This window comes from Ursus americanus, chromosome 5 (assembly GCF_024610735.1).
Source record: "Ursus americanus isolate L20-20 chromosome 5, mUrsAme1.1.p, whole genome shotgun sequence".
Taxonomy (NCBI): Eukaryota; Metazoa; Chordata; class Mammalia; order Carnivora; family Ursidae; genus Ursus; species Ursus americanus.
Window position 1 is genome coordinate 59,113,282 of NC_142131.1, and position 12,388 is coordinate 59,125,669.

At 56.1% G+C, this 12,388-nt stretch overlaps 1 protein-coding gene across 3 annotated transcripts in view; it reads left to right on the plus strand.

The window, feature by feature from the left end:
* FSTL4 (follistatin like 4) overlaps nt 1–12,388 on the plus strand; it is a 531,228-nt gene that overhangs the window by 403,338 nt on the left and 115,502 nt on the right. For all 3 annotated transcript variants that reach the window (XM_087862279.1, XM_087862278.1, XM_087862280.1), the window contains one exon: nt 10,730–10,923. In XM_087862279.1, the coding sequence (XP_087718405.1) occupies nt 10,730–10,923 (194 nt within the window). The remainder of the gene's footprint in view (nt 1–10,729; nt 10,924–12,388) is intronic.

Sequence of the window (12,388 nt, forward strand, 5' to 3'; positions counted from 1 at the left end):
TTTTGGAGGTGTGATGCTCAAAAATGGTGAACAATTGTTGATCAAGTTGTAAACAAAATTTACAGTACCCGACATGGTACCTCCTTGGAAAATCCTTGCCAAACCCAGGGGGCAAAATACTTTGTCTAGAACATGGTGGTAGACTGTAGGCTCAGAGAACAGTAACAGGAGGCCTCCCTTTAGTGAGTGTCCACTGGGACATTCGAACAAGTGTATGAGATGCTACACATGGCAGGGTCCCTAGGGTCCCTGGCCCCGCTTATTAAGTGCCACCAAGGCTCCCCAATCATTGTGAGAACCAAAGATCCTCCCTGCAGAATTCCAGCATGCCCCCTGGCGACAGCACTGCCCCTCCTGACATCTCTTACAGAGCTCCCCTGTGGCACGGGGGTGGGGGTGGGGCGTGAGTCCACATGAGAGCAAAGTGCTCGCTTTGCTGCTTGCAGCCCGAGTCCTGGCCAGTCAGTGAGCCAGAGACAGCCACAGGCCTGGCCGCATCTCTGGCTTCGGTCCCCCTCAGCTCCCTAGCCACTCGAAGGCCACAGCAGCTCAAGGTTCAAAGCAGTGACGTTCCTGGACATCACTGACTCCTGAGGAGCTATAGTTTCACCATTTCAATAGCAGACCCTTCCCTTTGGTTAGGTGTTTGGGGAATGGAGTCTTAGGAGCAAAATGAATGGAATTATCGAGGGCACGGGTGGGGCCCGACACTCTGCAGGCTTCCCGCGAGGTGGCGGTCCCCTCATCCAGCTCCCCTGCTTCTCCTCGTGGTGCATGTGAGGGGTGGGGCGGGAGTGCACAGGCGCTGAGCTCGGGACAGGGCCGAGGGAGAGCCGGAGGCTGCGGGGAGTCCGCATCCTCCTTCCAGAAGGAATCGGTGACTTGTTAAGGATCCTAGTTGCCTGTGGGTTTCCCGCTAACACAAGAGTAAAAACTAGGTCTCTTCATGCCAGAAGGGCTTTAGCATTTATTCAAGTTTTCAAACATTACTCTTTCACTCCGGGGCTACCTGATAGATGTGCCAGTCAACCATAAAAAGTGTCTGTGGCTCCCTCTCCCAGGAATCCAACCAATTTTTCTTCCTCTAATAGGAATAGAAGAGAGGATTGTAAATGTCAGAGGGCAGATTATATAGCAACGTCAATTGAACCAGGCATTCATGAGCAAATGTACCATTTATCTCACAAAGGTCTGGGTGGTTTTGTTAATTTCAATTACCTGATACTGGGGTGAATATCGAGATGATGGTCCGCCAGGTCAGGCAGAAGTAGAGGTGGGGGCTTCCCCTGCACTGGAGTAGGCTCGGTCTGCATGGCCACCGCTGCTACGGAAGAAGCCACGTGGTCTGCATGCTGCATAGGTTGGGCCCAGGCAAGGCCAAAGGCCATGTGGAGTCTTGGTCTTACTCTGCTTATGGACCCAAAGTGGACCCTGTGCCTTCAACCCAGAGCATTCAAAGGCAGCCGGGATGACTCCTAGGGCACCCAGGGAAAAGAACAGAGGACACTGATGGAGGTGGCCAGCCTTTGGGACCTGGAAGGATGAGGGGTTCCTAATGAGTGTGGTGAGACCGTTGCCAATTCTGGCATTAGGACTCGTGGGTGAGGAGGGGTCCGGGTGGACCTTGGAGAGACTGGAGGGACAGGAGGCCAGCAAAGCACCTCCGAATTGTGGGCAGGCAGCAGCTCACCAGTGCCCTCATGGCTGGTGACTGTGCCCACCACAGGGCACCGTGGCCTCGTTCTCTAAGAGAGTGAAGACCTTCACTTGGCAGACACAGAGGCGTGGGAATGTGATCTAAGAAGGAGACAGGTTGGGGACAAGGACAAGATGAGAGTGTGAGGCTTGGAGCAGATGAACACAGCTCCTTAGAGGTGGGCTTTGGCAGAAAGGTCAGATTTAGACAAAGGGCCATTCAGGAAGGGAGGACCTGGGAGCAAAGCCTGTGGGCCTTCTTCTGGAAGGTAGGGGAGTAGCCAGTAGCCGTAGCTTAGATCACAGTGGAAGACCTCCCCAGGGTATTTGAGTGTAGACAATGGTGGCCCATTTGCTCAGCACTCACAGGCGCCAGGTGCTAGCCAGCAAGGGGTCACCAGGTGGCGGGACTTAGGACACACCTGTTCTGGTTGGAGATTGTGCAGAGACTGTATCATGTGTGCTTCCCTATCTCCTAGAAGTTTCAGAATTTTGTGGCTTGATCGACAACAAAAGCAAAAGTACCTCATGTTAGCAAAAGTCTATCCTGAAGATAAACCCATTGGTTTTGGCATTTATTGTTAATTGAATTTTCTCAGAAATGGCTGCAGAAAGATTGTTAATGTTCATGGATTTACATCAAGTTAAACATCTGTTCCTCTTAAGCTAAACTCCACTAAAGTTATGGCGGCTCATAAATTAGGTCTGGGAGTAAAATGCTTCTTGCTCTTTGCACAGCTTAGTGGTTTCAAAATAGGCCTCGGAATGACACATTGCCACTGAGACCCATGTAACACAACCACGTTCAGCCGTGATGTCAGTGCCAGACGATTAAGTCAAGTTTTCGCTTTGGTGGTAAAGATCGCAGCTTTGTTGGGCAGCACTGACAATACTTACCAGGCAGGCTGGGGACAGTGTGGGAACTAGGGCTGCTGATGTTTGGGTGGGGGTTGGGGCGGCGGGGGGGGTAGTCTGCCCATGAGCAGATCCAACAGCAGCCAAGGTTGTAGGCACGTCCAGACTCTCCCTTGGGCCCCTCTGGGGTTTCCCACGTGAGGGTCTCAGGATCCAAGCCTAGGGGCAAGGCAACCTGCTGGGTCCAGGAAGGACTAGCGTCCAGTGAGCGTGGCTCAAGCGTATGGCTGGCTACCGTGCAGGTCCTGAGGGAACTGCCTGGGTGTTGTTCGGGAAGGGAGATGCCGCAGCCCACATGCTGGTGTCTCTGAGCACAATCCAGCAGCCCTCTTCACAGCACTTCCTCCCTTCCCGTCTCCCGGTCCCTTAGCCCACACCTGTCCCCGAAAGGATTGCTAGTGTTAGTGGCAGAGCAGTTCCTTCATGTCCAGTAATCTGTCCTGAGGTCCCCTGGCCAGTAAATTTGGGCTTTGTAGGGGATTCCTAATGTGCAGGGCTGCCCCAGTGAGGGATGGCCATCAAGGGGTGCGGTCTTCACAGGGGCCTTGGATTCCCCCCACCCACCACGACCCCCCGAGCCACCTGAGCATAAAGCACAGAGGGTCCCCAACGTCAGCTCACTTACTGATCAGAATCCTGTATGGAATTGGACCTTTCCCCAACTGTGCTGAGGCCGAGTTTACCCACAGACCTCCCTGCCTGAGCTGCTGTTCCAAACATGGGTCCCCCACCCACCTGGCCTCTTCACAGGGCTGTCCAGGCCTGTCCCGACCAGCAAAGGCAGAACAAGAGGGCAGAAACTCATGTTATCCTCCTGCTCCCCTCCGGCTCCAGAGAGAGCTGTGTGTGGCCACCAGAGTGACTCAGAGGAGCCACTTCCATGCACCCTCGTGTCCAGCGGAGCACCAGTCCCCCTGTGGCTCCCCACCTTGCTGCCACCACCCCCCCAGCTGACCATGCCAGACTTCATGCTGTGGGACCGCCATTGCAGGTTCTGGGGCATCCCAGTGGACGAGATAGGGTCCATGCCTCCTGGTGAGCGCAAGGCAGCTTGGGCACTAATGAGCATGGCTTCACATACTACGTGCTGGAGGTGGCCCGCCACCCCCACGTCACATGCACGGCCCTCCCACAGGTGCTGGTGTGACAGGTGACACGGGCTCCGGCCCCCTCCAGAGTTCTAGACCTTAGTCACTGTGGCTCGGGGCGCTGAGGGCAGGGCTGTCGCCGTTTTCTGACCCCACCAGCTGTGCCCATCCAGCCAGGGTTCCACAGTCATCCAGGCAACAGGCATTCAGTGAGCACCTTCTGCATGCAGGTGCTAGGGCTGGGGGTTGGGCATGCGCGGCACCAAGGCAAGACCCTGGCTTTGAGGAGCTTCCGCTCTCCCGGGGCAGTCTGACAGTCAGCTGTGAATGGAGAGGACCAGAGAGTGAGGCTGGATAGAGTGTAGCAGTAGAGAACAGGGGCAGCACACGGGGGAGCTCTTCCCACGGGGTGGCTTGTTGGGGAAAAGGCCCAAGGGCTTGGTGACAGAATGGCTGGGGGTGAAGGAGGCAGAGAGGCAGCCAGGGCTGGCCCCTAGCCGTCTCCCTTACCACCCTCCCCCCCTCCCTCCTTGGTGCCAGGTGTCTCCTGTGCCCAGAACTGTGCCTCCATCCGGGGCCTTGACCACCCAGCCTATCCCTCGCTCTCAGTTAGAATCTAAGCTTCCCGCTGCCTGGGTGGTGTCTTCCTCCCCTGCCCACATTGCACCGACCAGCTTCCCTTGACTCTTTGGAGCCCCCAGTCCTATCCACACCTGGAACTGGAAGCTTCACCTGCCTGAGAGCGAAGATGGTCCCTTTGAGGCCCCGTCCAGCAGGGGCACATGTGGCTAATGGAATATTCACAATGTCTCCCTTGCTTCCCTTCGTTCTGCAGTAGAAAGTGTTCCTTTGATGGACACTTAATTCCAGAGGCTGCTACCTGCTTCCTATCTCTCTTTGCTCAAAAAATTAAATGCGGATGTGCCCGTGCTCCTGCTATAATAATCTCCCTCGGCATGGAGGGAGTGTGGCTGGAATGGGAGAACATTAGAATCTTCACAGAGGGACAATTATTGAGGGAACTAGATTAATGAGGTGTCATAACAACTTAGCTAGATCTGTGGCTGACCTTTCTCATGGAGAATGGGCTTGATAAATGTAGTTCATTACTGAGTTCTGACATGAAAATAGAATCACACTCTGGGCTTCTCAGCAGGCTGATCAATATTTTATCTGCCAAAGCAGCCCTGGTCTGGGAGCAGGAGGAGCCCCCCACAGATGCGCTGGCAGGAAGCCTGGGGCCAGGGCTGGGGGCTGCCCGGGTGGCCACTGCACATAGAAGCCCCCAGGCTGGCAGGAAGGTGGCTGGGCTCTTCCAAGGGCCTGTCGGGCTGCTCGTCTCTGCCAGGCTGACCCGGACATAAGCCTCCCTCCCTGAGGGGTCCCAGAGCAGGAGTGTCTGTGGGTGGTGGAAAAGGAGGGAGGAAATGTTCTGTTAGTGGCCAGCTGTGCCAGGCCCTGGGCATCAGTGAAGGGGACAGTGACAAATGGGCCATGCTCCAGCTCACCTGGGGCGTCAGGGCTGCTTCATCCCAAGAAGCCCTCAGGCCTGGCCGACTCCATGGACTTCGCAGAGTCCTTTTACGTTTTCTTTCACATCATGACTCTGGATGGTAGTGAGGGATTATTACTGCGCCCATTTTGAGGGAGGAAGTGGAGGCAGGAAGGGCAGGGGAATGAACGCCTTTCCTAGGGTCTCATAGCTAGTCAAGGCAGAACCAGATGGTCCCCTGAATCCCCGTCCAGTGCTCCGTCTGGCCTTGTGATGACGGTCATTAGTGGGATTGGTATCTGCAGCCTCTGATAAAGTCACAAACCAGGTTGTGACAGGGAGGTCCCATCATCCTGGCTTCCTTATGACAGTCTGCCCTGGAGCCACGGGACTCGGCTGTCACGCGTATTCCCTGATTAACTCACTCTGGTGCTGCATGTGTAGTCCCACCTGCCTGGAACCTGCAGGCCCAGGGATAGAGCAGACACTCACGCCCCATCCAGATTCCCTCAGTCAGCCCCAAGGTTGTGTGCATCTTTGGGGGACAGCAACCCGTGACCCTGACCAAGAGCATCCAACCTCAGGTCCCCACATCTTCATCCTCGGGGCCCCTGCAGGAGTGTGCTCCATCCTCATGTGGGGGGTACACAAGTGCTGGACGGGGTGGCAGGTAGTGCCCCAGAAGCAACCCTCGGCCAACAAGGGACAGAAGTTGGCAGAAGAGTGCCCTGCACCCTCACACCTGAGTGTGTGTGTGATTGAGAGACACGGTCTCTTGAGGGTTCCATGGCACCAAGCTCCAGCCGCCCACAGAGGCATCCCACCCTCTGTTGGCTTTCCCCATCTCCAGTCTCACTTCCCTCTTCCTTCTGTGCATTTCTTGGGGTCACCTCCAAACATACTACTCAGTCTAGGTCCTTGCCTCGCGGGCTGCTGTGCAGGAGCCCAGAGCCCAACCTAAGAGGACAGTCCTCACAAAAAGCAATCCACACTGGGCAGAGAGTAGGAAGCCAGAGGCGGGAAGGTGGTTCCATGTGTACAAGCGGGAGGAGCAAGGCTTCCGGGCAGAGGAGGCTGAGCTGGGCCCCGAAGAAAGCAGAAAGAAGAGGTGGGGAGAAAGCCTGCGACAAGGCCCCAAGACAGGCGTGCCTCGGTGGTGGCCAGAGCTCAGTGAGCTTATGGGTCTGGAGGAGACCTCCCTGGAACTCTCCAGGCCTCATCATAAGCTTTGACCTAGCCAAGGCCACCCTTATTGGTGACACAAATCTCTCTTTACCTGGAAACCACCAAGACTCAGAGGAAACATTAAATGACTTTCCTAGCATGTGGAGACAAATGTCTGCGGGGCAGATTGTATCCATCCCACTCATGCATACAACAGGTCCGCTCCACATCCCAGCTTGGCAGCCCCTGCTGAGCCAGCTCAGGCATAGACCCCAACATCACATGCAAGCACCCTGCTCTCCAGAGTTCTCTCTGGAAGCCCAGGAAGCCGTGGATTGGTTGGGGGGGAGTCAAACGCTACTCCAGGCTGACTTGCCCAGGGAGCAGGAACTGGCTCTGGTGTGGGGCTCCCAGGAAGGGCTGGCCCTTGTCATCCTCGCCATCATCGTGGTCAGCACCCACAGGGACCCAGGGAAGAGGGCTGTGGTCCCCAGGCCTCTGCCATGCCCCCTCCAGGGACCTTCCCTTCAAAGGGCCGAGGGTCCAGGGGGCCAAAGGTAAAGCCTGGGCTCTGCCTACTTCAGAGACAGGTGATCCCTCTCCCCCCCTGGGGCCCAGGCCCACCCCAAGTAGGGGCAGGTTGCTAGATGCAGTGATATCTCCACAGGGGCCAAGAGAGCGAAGGGTAATCCCCGTGGAGATTTGGGTGAAGAGCATTTCAGATGGGGGGGGAGGTGAATGCCAAGCCACGGGCAGGAGCACGTTCTAGTGGCCCATCTGTCCTTCCACATACCCACCTCTTCCTGTCCCCTGTGTGGGCTTGCTGGCTGGGGGTCAGGGATGACCCAGCTAAAGATAAGAGCCCAACCCTGGGGTATTGACCTTCTCTTGTCCATGCTGAGTAAGGGAAGAGGAAGCTCAGAGAGCAGAGGCTGCGTGGGCCAGGCCTCAGGGCCCCCGTGAGGCAGAGGAGGGGCAGCCAAGGGCTCAGCTCATTTGGCCTGGGCTCTGCATCCCCTGTGCACAGGGCCCTGCTTAACCTCCTGCCAACCACTGGGAGGGGGATTTGAGTGATGTCTTTTCTTTCTTTATGTTCATCTGTACTTTCCAAGCACTCTCTGATGGACACATACTTCTTTTCTAATGAGACAAGTGTTTAAAACTGGCAACAGCATGGAGACACTTTAGCTAAGGGCCAGGCCTAGCAGATCCACAAATGCCCGCGGCTCCCCCTCAGTGAGCCACTCCCGTCTGCTCCCATGGTGACGCCAGGGAGCGGGAAGGAAAAAATACCACTGGGACTTGGTAAATTATCACTGGTATGGGCCTTGCTAGGCGGCTCTGCGTCCTGGAAACCAAGGCCTGCCTGGGGGCGGGGGGGAGAGGTGGCCAGAGGACCGTCCTTGCTGGAGGTGAAGCATCAGAGGGTGTCCCAGTGAGAGGGCTGGGACTTCAACAGAAATGGCCAACTCCATGGTGCAGAAATGCCACCATTGGGTGTCTTCCCTCTGGTGTTCATGACTCCCCAAAGCCGTAGGGACCCTCCCTGGGTCCCCAAGGCTGTGCTGACCATAATGACAGTGAGGAGCTCACTGTCAATGGTTTCATTATTTGAGGCTGAGATTCATGTAACATGCAACTGCTTCTGGGACAAAGAAGGATTTAGGATTCCCGTCCAGGAGCCCCCTGATTCATCTCTGGCCCCACATACTCCAGGCACAGTGAGGGTCCTCAATAAGGATAGAAGGACGAAGGAAGTGCCTGGCATCCCGCCTCAGCCCCACATTCCCCTCCAGCCCAGCTTTCTCCAGACACTGTGTGGCTTGCTTCCTGCTGCGTGGTGTTCCTTCCCTGTCCTTCATCCTTCAGGGCTCATGCTGGACAGCCCTCCCCGAGGGAGGCTGCCTTCACCCCAGCTGCATGAGCTCCCCCTCTGCAGGCATCTCTGACAGCCGGGACTGGAAGCTCCGTGTGTCCCAGCATGCCACCAGCATCTGGCACAGACTTTGAAAGTAAATGCTGGCAAAGGGTGAGAACAGCATGGCCAGCGTGGGCCCTGGCGGGGGGCAAAGCCAGGGACCCAGGGAGTGGACCCTTCCCCACCCCTTTCTTCCATGTTGACTTCTGGACATGTGCGTACCTTCCTAACCGGGAGGCGTGGGCTGGGTGGTGCCAGGGGGGAGAAGCCAGAAGCCTCTGAACCCACGGCAAACTGTAGGGGTGTAGGAGGAGGAGCAGAGCTGGAGAGTTGGATACAGTCTCCCCGATGGGACCCACCTCAATGCTTTCCCTGGGCTGCCAGTGTGGGAGCCCTGCCTGGGCAGCAGGCAGCTCACAGCAGAGCCATGCCCCCCCCCACCCCCCGCCCCACAGTCTGTGGGAAAGGAGATGCCTCTGCCCGTCCTACCTAGCTCGGCCTGACCCTCAGGGAGCCCAGCTCAGCATGGTCCCCATAGGTCCTCCCACTGGTCCTCCCTCACCATCCACACCGCTCCTGCTCCGTGTCCTGACTTCTACTCCATAGGCCAGGACTGCATTTCAGGCTGCTGGGGGCTGGGGGAGAAAGGTTGGGACAAAACTATTCTTCTCCTTGCCCCAAACTGACTTTTATCTGGGCCCAGGAAGAAGAAGAAGCCAGCCAGCCACCTCCTCTGCCCCTGGGCAGGAGTGGGTTTGTAGTGGGACAAGGTCAGTGTTTTCAACACTGTGCACCTCTGTGGACTTGAGAACTGGGTTTGCCCATCGGGGGCCCGAAGAGCTCCCAGGAATGGGTATCCTCCCAGGCCAAAGAGGGATACTAGCCAGGTTAGGGGGATGGGAGAGCCATTCTTATCAGAGCATGGAGACTCCCAGAGAGCAAATAAATTTGATTATATTGAACACAACAATTGATTTTTTTCTAAATAAACATGCAGGAGAAAATGGTAACAGGCATCTGTTTCTGACGAGAATCAATTGACCCCAAATTAGAAGAAAATCTAGAAACACAAACAAGCACAAGAAAAAGTGGTTGGGCCGTCCAGGCTTGTCTAGGGAGGGAGAGAGGGAAGGAGACAGACAGACAGACAGACTCCACCATCAGCCTTTCCCTACCAAGCAGCTTCCCTGTTTGTTGTGCCTCAGCAAATGTGGTTTCAGTCATGAGTTGGGAGAGCGTACGGGCCCTGACCCGGTGCCGAGCCAGTGCTGAGCCATGGTGCCGAGCCACGTGCGTGTCTTATGTAACCCTCCTGAGAGCCCCACGTGGAGGGCGCCGTTGTCCCCACCTCGCAGACAAAATCACCGAGGCACCGGAATGTGTCCAAGGTACACATTCAGTCCGCAGCAAAGCCGGGACTCAAACCCAGTGGACTCCTGGGCCGGTGCTCTCCAGTACTGCTTTATCTTGACTCCCAACCCTGAGATATTACCTGGTGCCCTCCACTGGCCTTGGAATGAAGGGGAAGGGCCCCAGACCCACCAGTGCCCTCCCCGCAGAGCAGCCAGCGGCACACTGGCCTTCAGCGGGGTGGGCCGTGGAGAGCACACGCCCACGGCCCGGGACTTAGCAAAGCCAAGTGCCAAAAGGCTCCCTCCCCCGGGAAGGTAGGGAAGTGGGCCTGCTCTGCTAACAGCCCCACAGCCGCAGCCATGTGCGGAGTCCTGTATGGTGTTCACCCCAGTTGGCCTGTCACCAGCAAGATAACTACATCGTGTCACAGTGTATCATGGGCCTCATTTGCCAAAAACACTGTGTGGTTCCACTGCCGTTCGGCAAGCACACCTGAGATAAAAGACCAAGGAGTCACAGGCTGTGAACTCCGGTTTTCATTTCTTAAAGCTTCCTTTTGTTTCTTGGTCGTAGACTTGTGTACACATGTTTGTTTTGAAGTAATCCAGCTCTGGGAATGTACCTAATTAACTTAAGCAGGGCTTATTAGTCCTGTTAACTCAAATTCCCTCATCTATGAGGCCAAGTATTCAAAAGCAGCCTTTAAGGTGGGATTAAGGCAAAGACGAGCTATTACAGAATGGAATTGGGGCCGGCTTTCCTACAGCCGCTGCGGGCCGCCGCTCTGAATTCCCCCGGACCAGCCTCCCCACTGCGTCCGGCAATTGCCTGCATCTGGCGTATAGTAAGTAGGTGCTCAGTAAATACATGCGGGACGAGCAAACTGGCTCCTTCCAGCACCTGTGTCCTGTGAAGCATGGATTCAGTGCTCAGTAAATATCGATGGACGGATTGGCAGGCAGACGGACACACCGGCCCCATCTCCTGCAGTGCGCCCGCATGGCCCACAGTAAATGCCCGAGAACTCTACACGGGCGGGATGGATAAGCCTCTCTCCACACCAGCGGAGGGGCCTCGCTGCAGTAACCTCATCGTCTCTTCCAGATGACCCTTGCACCATGGCCGACTATGCCCGCCTGAAGAATGTCCTTCTGGCGCTCCAGACCCGCCGGCGGCCACTCCCAGATGGGGACAGCAGACAAGACCCTGCCTCCCAGAAGCGCCTCCTGGTGGAATCTCTGTTTATGGACTTGGATGCAGATGGGGACGGCCACCTCAGCAGCCCTGAACTGGCGCAGGTGGGTACAGCATTCGCTGGAAACCGAATTATGGAGGTTTTCCATTCAGTGTGTAGATGAGGAGAACCGGGGAGATCCATGTGAGCTGAGTCATTTGTAACTGTCTCTGTAATGGGACGTTAAGGAGGCCTCTCTCCTGCAGAAGCAGCCCTTCCCCTGGGAGTCAGAGAGCTTGTGTTCAGCGCCTCTGAGAATATCTTAGAAACAAACCCATGTCGGTGTCTTCTTCCCACCAGCCACCTTCAGCCAATATTGACAAACAAGCTCTGAAGCTCTCTCAGCTAGCTGCAAAAGACGCACTTCCGAGGGGCTAGTCTCTGATGTTTTCATTAGGAAATAAATCTCCTCTTCCTTGAATTCTCTGCCTTCCTTAGCAGGAATGGCGAAAAGAAGTAGGGGCTGGGGGCTGTCACCTGCACATCCCTGAGTCCTCTCCGCTAGGATCTTGCCATTCTTTAAGGTCCAGATATCCACAGCCCAGCGCCAGCCTGCTTGCTCGCAGGAAGCTCTGCCTTCCCTCCCCCCTCAAGCTGTGCTCCTCTCTTTGAGCGGACACTTGGGAGGGGACCCTTTGGTTTGCCTCCCTCCCCAAGCACAGCACACGCGCCCCTGTCTCCAGCTCGGTGGTGGTGCTGGGGCAGTGACCGTCTGCAGCAGAAAGTGAACAAGGAGGAAGCCGGGGCCCTAGCCCCCACCAGCTGCAGGGAGGGCCTCTTGGATGCCAGCAGACAGGCAGGCCGGGTAGACCAGAAAGACCTGCATTCCTGCTCCCACTCTGCTGGTCTCCCTCTAAGGGCCTGGAGCCACACCAGCAGGTGCCGGGATATGCAAGGAGGGTGAGGCCAGCTTCCCCAGGTAGGCTGGTGGGGTGGGGTCAGCTCTCCTGAGAGCCCACAGAGTGCCCATCCAAAGGACAGATACTATGGTGAGTTCCCACCTTTGATGCCACTTTAAAGACATCCTTCCCATTGCACAGTGACCTTAGCAAAGCTGTGGTCAGCTCAGTAGGAAGGACTAGCATTTACCAAGCACCCTCTGTGTGCGCGGCACGAAGCGAGGCCCTTTACTTATGACACAGGAAACAGAAGAGTCCCTTACTGTGTAGTGTCGTCACTAAGAACTCAGACTTTCTGGTCAAGCTTCCTGAGTTCAAGCCCCGCCTCTGGTATTTACTAGCTAGTGGGTGTTGGGAGACAACCTCAGCTCGCTGCATCTCCATTTCTTGTCTGGGACCATCACAGAGTCAGCGGGCGGGTTAAAGAAGCTAAGGCACATGGGTATTCTGCAGGGCGCCTGGGACATGGCACACTCCCAGTAGGTCGGAAGGATGGGGGTCAATGCCACCGTCATTATCTTAGTTATTATTTCCCCCTTAAACCTTTCAGCCGTCCTCTGCCGTAGGAGCTACTACTGTTATCCCCACTTCACGGATACTTCTAGATGAAGCAAGCAACTCTCGGAGTTG